Source organism: Lipotes vexillifer, unplaced genomic scaffold (genome assembly GCF_000442215.2).
Source record: "Lipotes vexillifer unplaced genomic scaffold, Lipotes_vexillifer_v1.1 scaffold1442, whole genome shotgun sequence".
Taxonomy (NCBI): domain Eukaryota; kingdom Metazoa; phylum Chordata; class Mammalia; order Artiodactyla; family Lipotidae; genus Lipotes; species Lipotes vexillifer.
Window position 1 is genome coordinate 1,353,189 of NW_006797379.1, and position 11,442 is coordinate 1,364,630.

General features: G+C 33.5%; 1 protein-coding gene across 5 annotated transcripts in view; it reads left to right on the forward strand.

The window, feature by feature from the left end:
• Nucleotides 1-11,442, forward strand: part of RPS6KA3 (ribosomal protein S6 kinase A3) — a 106,227-nt gene that overhangs the window by 68,655 nt on the left and 26,130 nt on the right. For all 5 annotated transcript variants that reach the window (XM_007469305.1, XM_007469306.1, XM_007469308.1 and 2 more), the window contains 6 exons: nt 1,069-1,149; nt 1,902-1,981; nt 2,566-2,672; nt 6,692-6,729; nt 6,965-7,107; nt 7,291-7,361. In XM_007469305.1, coding sequence (XP_007469367.1) covers nt 1,069-1,149; nt 1,902-1,981; nt 2,566-2,672; nt 6,692-6,729; nt 6,965-7,107; nt 7,291-7,361 — 520 coding nt within the window. The remainder of the gene's footprint in view (nt 1-1,068; nt 1,150-1,901; nt 1,982-2,565; nt 2,673-6,691; nt 6,730-6,964; nt 7,108-7,290; nt 7,362-11,442) is intronic.

Sequence of the window (11,442 nt, forward strand, 5' to 3'; positions counted from 1 at the left end):
CCCAGTTTCCACACTGATTAGGTTCCTTCTTGCTCATCATGCATGCCTCCATGTCCTTGCTTGCACTCGATACCTTGCTTGCACTCGATACCTGGACTTTTCTTCTCTCGGTCCAATCCTTCTTGCCCATATAAATTCCACTCTAAAAGTCCCTAACCCCACCTCTTTGCTCTAGCCTTCCTATGCAAGTAAAACTGATCTTTCCCTCTTCTGAATTCTTGTACTGCTTATTGGTGGTAATACATCATTTTATCCCTTTATCATATTCATGGTGCTATAACTACTACTTAATTGAATATCTCTTATATGCGAGGCTCTCGATGTACAAACCTTATCTCAAATGGTCACATAGCCCCCAAAGATACAGTGGTGTTGTCCCCATTTTATAGATGAGAGGTGTAATAGAGGCACAGAGAGTTTAAATAAGTAACTTGCTCAAGATGACACAGATCCGAATCCAGATTTTTCTAACTCCAAAAAGCCTTTGCTCTTTCAGCTGCGCCACAGTACTTCCTCTCAGTATCTGTCCTCTCCTGCCTCCCTCAAAATACACCTTTTGGAGTATATCTGTCCTTCACCATGTCTGCCCCATATTTTAGATGCTTAATGAATGTTTGTTGAATTGAGTTGATAAGGTTGGTAGGGAGAAGTGTTAAAACCTATTTCATTTTTTGTGTGTGTTTTAACATTTCATTGGAATGCCTTGTTTTTAAAAAGTTGCTCCTTTTTTGACTGTTTTTCATAACTTTGATCAAAATACTTGGAAATCTGATGTTAACGCCAACATCTAATATGTTCTCTGTATTTTTTTAATATAAAGCACAGATTTTATAAATATATACAATTTCTTCTGGTAACATAATTGAGTAAAAAAATAGTTATTAATTTTGAAAATTCAAGAGTAATGAATAGTTTTATTTATACATATAAGTAATTTTATTTATATGTGAATTCACACTTTTATACATATAAGCAAAATTTTATTTAAAATAGTCACCGAAGAGATTTTGTTTTAAAGATTGTCTCTGGAAGCTATTACAGTATAGCCATATGTGTAATATTTTATAGTTCGAGACCGTGTTCGGACAAAAATGGAGCGTGATATCTTGGTAGAAGTTAACCATCCTTTTATTGTCAAGTTGCATTATGGTAAGTTATGAACAACCTGCCATCTCATCCCTTTACCTCATTCTCCCACTCCCTGAGTGCATTCAGATATACTAATGTATATAAATATTTATGTGTGCATATTTGTATGTGTCTAGTAGATACATATAGTAAAGTCATGGAAATTAAACCATTACTTCTTAGATAAATTTTAGAAGCTTTTATTGCATTTAGCTTCGTGTTTCTTTTAAACATTATAGTTTCTGAGTGATAGCCATAGGAACAGGTAATAATAATCATTTTTAAATTATAATAATAATAATGTACCAGTATTTTATAGTCTATATGTGTTAGCCTAACTTACAGGCAAGAAAGATCCCCAATATCGACGTCCTGATGTTCTTATTCTGTGTAATTAAAGCTAACCAATCCACCTTTTTTTGTAGTTAAGTGACATGGTATTTTGTATTTTGTTTCATGGTTAAGTAAGTCCTTTCTGTTGGGAATTTTTCTTATTGACCGCATGTTCTAGAACTGTTGTATTCCTGAGAGACTGTTGCCTGAATAAAATCTAACAAATGTTTTAGTGGTTCCATAATAAGAAACACTGCATTTAACATTTCTCCATGGAAATTAGGAGGAATAATTGGTTAACTTCTAAATAAAAATCAGTTTAGATCTATGATGTAGTCATTAATTTGCTAAAATAGTATTCATTTGTGAATGAGTTGACCTAATGTAAGCCCCCCAAATTAAACTATGAATTAAATGGAAATTTTCGTTTCTTCATTCAGCTTTTCAAACTGAAGGGAAGTTGTATCTTATATTGGACTTTCTCAGGGGAGGAGATTTGTTTACACGCTTATCCAAAGAGGTATATAATTAATCTCTGTTTTAAATCTATTTATACACATCCTTTTTCAACTAAAGCTTTGTTATATTTCAATATTATGCTTGTCGTATTTTGTCAAGCGGCACAAGATTCTTACATTGACGAATCAGAGCCAAAAAGAGTTATTTTCCTAACTTCTGAATTTATTCAGAAAGTAGATTTTAAATTGATAAACTGTCTTTTGCCCTGCTTCTTTTAGTTATAGTTTTTTCAGAAGCAATAATATAACAACAAGATATCCTTAAACAATCAGTAGTGGAAATTCAGCCTGCATTATAAAGATCATTTTTCATTTCTAAGACGTAACTGTGATGGAACAACAATGGCACAATCTGAATATAGTTGTAACTTAACAAAATGTAAAATTATTTTCCCCACAGTGCCTATTTAGCATTTAGTAAGTCATTAGTTGACTAACTCAGTCATTTTTGAAAATTTCTTTCATAAGTGAATTGTGTAATTAGCATATTTATAATTTTTTGATATTTAAACTGTAGGGTGGAACTTTAAAAAAATAGCACATGCAAAAAGAAAATAAAGACAGAAAAATTATTATTTTATTTTAGGTCATGTTCACAGAAGAAGATGTCAAATTCTACTTGGCTGAACTTGCGCTTGCTTTAGACCATCTACATAGCCTGGGAATAATCTATAGAGACTTAAAACCAGAAAAGTAAGGAATCATGCTGCTAAGTTGAATACAGTGTAATATAATTATTTAGGGGGTAATATAAAATAATATTATTTCATAGAACTACCACAAACATTGGATTAGAATGCCTATGCTTCACATTTCTGCTAACACTTTATGTTCTCATACTTTTAAATATCTGTTAATCAAAATACCTGTTAACGTTACCTTGCTTTCATTTGCATTCTTTGATTTTTAATGAAGTGGAAATCTATGCTCATAGGTTTGTTGGCAGTTGTATTTTTGTGTGATTTTTCTGTTCATGGCCTTTGCTCATTTTTCTTTTGGAGTGTTGTTTTTTTCCCATTGATTTGTAAGAGACCTTTCTATACAAATTAAGAATTTAACCATTTGACATATGTTGCAAATACACTTTTCTAGTTTATCTTTTAATTTTATTATTTTATTATGTATGTATGTATGTATGTATGTATATATGGCTGTGTTGGGTCTTTGTTGCTGCACGCAGGCTTTCCCTAGTTGTGGCAAGTGGGAGCTACTCTTCGTTGCGGTGTGCGGGCTTCTCATCGCAGTGGCTTATCTTTGTTGTGGAGCACAGGCTCTAGGCGTGTGGGCTTCAGTAGTTGTGGCTCACAGGCTCTACAGCACAGGCTCAGTAGTTGTGGCACACGGAGTTAGTTGCTTCGCGGCATGTGGGATCTTCCTGGACCAGGGATTGAACCCATGTCCCCTGCATTGGCAGGCGGATTCTTAACCCCTGTGCCACCAGGGAAGTCCCTATCTTTTAATTTTGTGTTATTTTAACCTACACAAGTATTTTTCTGTCAGATCTACCAGTCTTTTCTTTTGTGGTTTCTTTTGTGACTTTTATTCTTCGAAGGGCTTTTCCAATTCTCATGATAAGATTTTTTTCTTCTAATTTTATGGTTTTTTTTTTTTTTTTTTTTTTTTTTTTTTACTTTTAACTCCATCTAGAAATTTTTTGGTGTGAGGGATGGCATGGAGCTAATTGTTTCCTCCAAATACCATTTATTGAAAATTTTCTTCTCCACATGATTTCAAATTTTTAATGAGAGTTAAGCAAATTTCCCTTTACTTTTATAGTAGTGGTTATCAAGAAGCTAATATTATTTAAATTGTACACACTTCTGTGTTTTAATTTGTTAGTGTTTACTATCTACCACTTTGAGAAAGAAAGGTTTTCTTTCCTCCTTTTTTAAGGATATAAACAAGAGCCTTGTTCTATCAAGAATTTTTAAAAATAGCTTTTTTGAGATATAGTCCACATACCCCAATGTTCATAGCAGCATTATTTGCAATTGCCAAGATGTGGAAGCAACCCAGCTGTCCACCAACCGATGAATGGATAAAGATGTGTTATAAATATACAATGGAATATTTCTCAGCCATAAAAAAGAACTAAATTAGTGGCTGCTGGGGGGTGGGGCAGGAATATAGAGGTGGGGAAGCGGTAAGGTACAAAGTATTGGGTGTAAGTTAAGCTCAAGGATGTATTGTACAACACAGGGAATATAGCCAATATTGGGGAAGAGCTGTAAATGGAAAGTAACCTTTAATTATACTGAAAAAAAATTTTTTTAATTAAAAAAAATAGTTCTACCACCTAAGTATGCATTCTTAAACAATATAGGTTTCATTTGTTTTAAACTTTATTAAATAAATACTGTACATAAATCTTTGTGTCCTGATCTTTGGACCTATATGATATATTAAATATCCAGCTATTAAAACTAAAGTATACAAGTCGCTGGTTTTTAGTATATTCACAGAGTTGTGTAACTATCATCTTTATCAAGAATTTGGATATTACTTACCTTAAAATGTTACATGCAAAATTTAAATTATATATTACAATAGGAAACAAAGGAAATGCTCCTTTGGAATCCTGTTAAGTGATCATTTAGAAATTGTTATACTTTCATATTTTACGTTTGTTTTTCAGGTATTTTGTTTTCGGATAAGTTTCATATGGTTCTGATTTTGTTCCCCAGATAATGACTGAGTTTTTCTCATCATTTTCCCAATTTCTAACTATCACAACATAAAATATAATTCCTAATGAGAATGAATATTCAAGCATATAGTCCTTAGAAGAAAAAAATTACTGTGAACATAAGATTAAACATTCATAATAAAAATGTGTTTGCGTTTTATATCATTTAATTGAATGTATTTATTGTAGACCATTGTATTAATGTTGGTTTTAAAATTATATATAAAGCATGGATCCTGTCTCAAAGATCAAATAAGATCTAATGTGGGTAAGATTGCTTATAGTGAGATTTTTTCACGTAAATGTCTAGACTACACTATTAAACTGAAATAACATTTAATTGTTAAATGATCCAAGTGATAACATCATGTAGAGCTTAGGAGAAATTTAAATTTTTAGACCAATTGTTTTATGCATTATAAGGGGTTTTCCAGATCCTTTTAAACTAGAACTCTGTTACAGTAAATATGGCTAAAAATAATTATTAATAATTGAAAGGGAACTTTGCTTATTGAGAGTAATACAGTTGACTTTTTCTTTCAAAGATGAAGGGCATGGTTATCTTAGAGTGAACTTGCTATAGGAAGTATAAGTAATGCCCTTTTAGCCATGTTTTCTTTTTTAATTTTTTCAAAACTACCAAGAATGATTTGAGGTTTGTTTTGTTTTTTTTTTTAGAACTGTCTTCCAGGTATTGATTAGACAGAAGGGAGGATGATTCCCACCATACCTAATAATTCCCTTTATATTCCCTAAATGTGTTGGTCTGCTTTCTAGTCAAGCATAATCAAGATCAGTATTTTTTTCATAACAAGTCCCTTGTAGTGAAAGAGACTTGAACACTGTGTCCCTACTGAATTACCCTCACTGGTAAACATTATTGTAATCATAGTTGAACTGATGATATAGGAAGGTTGGTAGTATTTTTGACATAGTAAAATTTTATTATAACAAAATTTGGCTTGCACATTTTTTTAGTTAATTAAAAGAATTAAAAGTAAGGAGATAAAGTAAGGAATTAAATGTATTAAAAGTAAGGAAATGCCTATATTATGGAATAGTTTTGAATATGAGTGAAATAGTTGACCTTATTACTTGACCTTTCAAGTCAGTATACTAAAATACCCATCCAGAAATGCAGTAACTGGCTTAACAGCTTAGTACTTACTCCTTTCTATAGCTCCTTAATTAACGACCTTACTCTCCACTCAAGTATCTGCTAAAGCCAGAAACTGGAGTGTCTTCTCCAGTTGTTGTTCTTTATCATAAGTCATACCTAAGAGCACACTAAATGTTCTTTATTTTTCCTTCTAAATTGTTTTCTAAAATTGCAGATCTGATTATCTTTACCTTCCATGCATGTAAACCTTTTATGATCTTCATTGCCCTTAAGAAGAAATCCAAACTCTTTGGAATGCTCTATCAGCCCTTTGTAGACTGGCCCCATTCATGCAATATACATTTCTTATTTATCTGTGCTCTACCAAACAGTGAGCTACAAGATGAATAAGGTCAAAGTCTCAAGGAGCTCCCAGTTTACTGAAAAAGAGAGAAAACACTGGATAATATATACAATGTAGTGATGGGTCAAAGAAGAACAAGGAGTATGAGGAAGGTGTGTTGAGGAGAAGAGGATTGTGCAAGTTGTGTTAGAAAAAAAGCTAGGAAGGAATTCCCTGGCGGTCCAGTGGTTAGGACTCATCGCTTTCACTGCTGGGGCCTGGGTTCAGTCCCTGGTTGGGGAACTAAGATCTCGCAAACTGCGCAGCACAGCCAAAAAAAAAATCTCAAGTGTCCCTGGCTCATTAATACAAGTTATAAGGCTTTGCCTTTGGGATTCGTTATATATGTGTGTCCAAAAAAATAGTTTTTCTCCTCCTTTACCTTCGCCTTTTTATTCAGAGTCTAAAGCAATATTTTGGAATGAATGTGATGATCTGATACTTAACAAAGTAATTTCAGTTTTAGCTTTGCAAAGTCTCTCTTTAATGGTTTGAAAAGATTTTCTAACTTTGTTTTCTTTCAGCATACTTCTTGATGAAGAAGGTCACATCAAGTTAACAGGTAAAAATCCTCATTTTGTTAAAATAGTCTCTCCTACTCTATATAATTAATTTCCTTTAAGGTTGATCATGGTATACATATTAAGTAACACATTGTGTTAAAAACTTGAATTAGAATTTTTAAATAATTAATGTAAATATTGGAACTATTAATGTAAACTTTGGAACTCAAAGTTTAAACTTCACGTGTGCAAATTATTGTAGGATATTTATGAACTTGATATTTATTTTGGCAGATTTTGGCCTAAGTAAAGAGTCTATTGACCATGAAAAGAAAGCATATTCTTTTTGTGGAACTGTGGAATACATGGCTCCAGAAGTAGTTAATCGTCGAGGTCATACTCAGAGTGCGGACTGGTGGTCTTTCGGTGTGTTAATGGTAAGGTTTGGGGTGTTTTTTTTGAAGTTCACTAGTGAATATAGTAGAAATATAAATCACTTGTTTTATTGTCTAGCAATTTTAGAAGATGTGGTTGTAATTAAGATGATGCTTTTTTTATCTTCTAGCCTTGAGATTTTATACCTACTGACTAATACCTCTGATTATTTTGCCTTTTTATAGTTTGAGATGCTCACTGGTACACTACCTTTCCAAGGAAAAGATCGAAAAGAAACAATGACTATGATTCTTAAGTAAGTACTCCCTAGTGGATGTGTTTTGATGAGATTTAAAAATAAATGCTTCAAGCTAAAAAATGAGATTTTTAGAGTGTTAGCTATACTATAAGAAATAACTAAGAAATTCATTGATATTATGACATCAATATTATGGGGTTTAAATATGAGCAAACCCCATAGATCTAGAATACTCATAATTATCTTCATGTTACTATTGAAAGCTTTACCTTTGAGATTGGGAATATGAAAAAGATGCCCATTATTCTACTTCTGTTTACATTGTCCTGGAGGTACTAGCAAGTAAAGTAAGGCATCCAAAAGAAGTGCAGTTTAAGGTTTAAAAAGAAGAAATAAAATTGTCATTATTGGGAATTCCCTGGTGGTCCAGTGGTTAGGACTCCACGCTTCCACTGCCAGGGGCCTGGGTTCGATCCTTGGTCAGGGAACTAAGATCCCGCAAGCCCCACAGCGCGGCCAAAAAAAACTGTCATTATTTAGTTAACATGATTGTGTCCATAGAAAATCCAAATCTTCATATAAATCCTTGGAATTAATGAGAGCTTGGCAAAGTTGCTGGATAAAGGGTCAGTAAATAAAATCTATTTCATGTCTGTATACTAGCAACAGAAAATGGAATTTTTTTAGAAAGATACTGTTTACAATAGTAAAAAAAAAAAAAAAAAAATCAAGCCTAGGGATAAATCTAGCAGAAGTTATGCAAGAACTTTATGCAGAGAACTTAGAAAATGCTAGGAAATTTTAAAAGACCAAAGTAACTTGGAAGGTTGTACCGTATTCACATTATGACAGACCCAAGCGTTATAAAGGATGTGTGTTATCCAATAAAAAAATATAATGTGAACCCCATACATAATTTTAAATTTTCTAGTAGCAACATTAAAAAAGTAAAAAGAAACAGCTAAAATTAATTGTAATATATTTTATTTAACCCAGTATATCCAAGATATTATCATTTCAACATGTGATCAGCATTAGAAACTGATCGAGACATGATACATTATTTTTATTTGAAACTCACTGCAGGTTTTACACTTACAGTTTGGGCTAGCCACATTTCAAGTGCTCAGTGGCTGTATGTGACTAGTGGCTACCATATTGGACAGCATAACTGTAGTTTCAATGCAAATCATATTTAAATCCTAACAGTTTTTTTGTGTGGAACTTAATAAACTGATTCTTATATGATAATACAAAGGACCAAGAATAGCTAAAACACTCCTGAAGAATATCAAGATAGGAGGACTTGCTTTACCAAGTATCAAGCCTTGCTATGACTATAATTCGGACAGTATGGCATTAAAACAACTATAGAAAATAGAATTGTGCAATGAACTCGAGAGGCCAGTAGCAGACCTATACATATATGGACACTCGATTTACAACCATTGGAAATTGCAGAGCAGTAGGGAAATAGCACCCTTTTTTAGTAAATCATGATGGAAAAAATGGTATTCAAACAGAAAAAGATAAAACAACTACCTCACACCATACACAAATCATTTCCAAGTATATTACAAATATATATATATTTTTTTTTTTCTTACATATATATGGGAAAAGGGAAGAAAGATTCTAGAAGAGAATATAGGAGGAATCTTCATGACCTTGGTGTAGAAAAAGTAGTCTTTCAACCCAAAAAGTATGAGCCATAAAGGAAAAGATTGATAAATTATTACTACATTAAAATTAATAACTTCTCATCAAAATATTCCATTGAAAAAATAGAAGAAATTTATAACATATAACCAACAAAGGACTTGTTTCCAGAATATGTCAAGGACTCCAGTCAATCAATAAGAAAAAGACAGCCCAATAGAAACATGAAGAGACGTAGGGACTTCACAAAAGAGGATATCCTATGGCCAGTAAGCTTATTAAAAGATGCTTGCCCTCATTAATCAGAAAATGCAAATTAAAACCAGAGTAGCTAAGTGTACAAAGACTGACAATACAAAGTGCTGACGGGCTGTGGAGCAGTGGCAGCTTTCATACATAGCTGGAAGGAATGTAAATACTCATATAACCTCTTTGGAAAGCAGTTTTTGGCCTTTCTTCTAAAGTCAGATACATGTATAACCTCATCCAGTAATCCTATTCCTAGGCATGCACCCAGTTTTTATGCATCAAGGTACTTGCACATCAAGAAACAAGTACCCAGATATTTATAGCAGCATTATTTATGGCAGCATTATGCCAAAAGGTAGAAACTAGATTGTTAACAGAAGAATGGACTAATAAATTGTGGTATATTCATACAATGGAATACAGCAGGGGTTGACTATAAATATTTTAGATTTTGTAGGCCACACACAGTCTCTGTCACATATTTGTATTGTTTATTATTTGCTTCTAACACTTTTAAAATGTAAAAACCATTTGTAGCTCAAAAGCGATACAAAAATAGGCTGAAGCCTTTTGCCCGTGGGTGTAGTGTGCTATACAGCAAAGAAAATGAACAAACCACAGTTACATACAATGACTTGGGTAAATCTCACAAGAATGTTGAGCAAAAGCAATTCAGACACAAAAGAATGAATACTACATAGATGATCCTATTTATAAAGTTTTAAAAGCAGACAAACTGAAGCATAGTTTTTAGGGTCCCTATTTAGATGGCAGAAGCCTGCGGCAAAATAAGGAAAGTAGTTACATTGGATGAGGGGTTCTGGCAATGTTATATTTCTTGGCCAGATGACTGTTCACTTTGTGGTCAGTCATGGAGCTGTGTACTTTGGTTTTGGGTTTGGGAGGTTTGGTTTTGTTTTTTGCACTTTATGTTATTCTTCACAATAAAAAACATTGAAAAATATTGGCTATACAAATGAATGTTCAGTGAACCTTCATCACTCCATCTACTCTGGCCCCTTCCTTTCAGCTGATAGACACACTTTAGTGTTGAGAAAAACAAACCATTTCTTTGACTTGGCCTATCTTTCAAGTTTCTGCAGCATCTTCCTGCATTCTTTCAACAAAAAGCCTCTTTAAAGAGTGGTCTGTGCTTTCTATTACTTTTTTTTGGCTGCTTTTATCCCATAGCCTGTTTGTCGTACATTTCTACCGCTCCATTGAGCGGCTCCATTCTCTCACTATGGTCATCAGTAATTTCCTGGTTGCTTAAACTAGTGGCAGATTGTCAGAAAGGTGACTCTTTGTATGATTTGTTCACGCAATTCATTCAACAGATGATTGAGGTCTTTCTATATGTACTTAGGATGCAATGTGAACAAGACTGACAAGATCTTCTGTGGTCTCACTGAGCTTGCATTCTAGTGGGGGAGACAAGGAATTAGTATTTAAACAAATAAATATAATAATTTCCCGTAGTAATAGGAGCAGTGGGGTTAATAAACCAGGGTACTCTTGAAGTGTGAGGGAAGGGGCAGGGGCAGGAATCATTTTAGATGAGACATTTAAGGGAGGTCTCTCTGAGGAGTATTTGACACTGCTGGCCACCCCCTCCCCGCTTCGTTTTTCCTACTTTCATCTGCTTCTCCCACCTCTCTAACCATTCCTCTTTTGGTCTCTTTTGCTTGACCATTCCTTCTCTGCCTGCTTTTCTCTTTTTAATTATGAAAAATTTCAAGGGTAAATTCGCAAAAATAGAATAATACAGTGAACATACGTATACCAATCACCCACATTCAACAGTCTTAAAGATTTTGCCACGTTTGCTTTGTCTATTCCTCCTTTCTTTTTTTCCTCTTACTGAAATAGTTTAAGCATTCCAGACATGTCATTTCTCACCTACTGCAGTTTGCATTGCTAAAATGTATGGATATTTTCTTATGTAAACTGGTAATAGTCATCTAATACCAATCCTTAACCAGATTTTTCAGGTTTTCTCCAAAACTGTATCCCAAATGAAGTCTGCACATATCCTTTGGTTGTATTTCTTCAGCTTCTGTTCATCTAGAACAGTGTACCCCTGTTGTTCCCCTGCCATTTACTTGTAGAAACCATGTCCCTTTTATAGAATTTCACTTTCTGAATTTGTCTTGTTAAAAGATGAGGCCACTTCTTAATATCTGAAACAAAAAGCATAAAGGTGATTGTATTGCTTACTATAGTAGGGAAA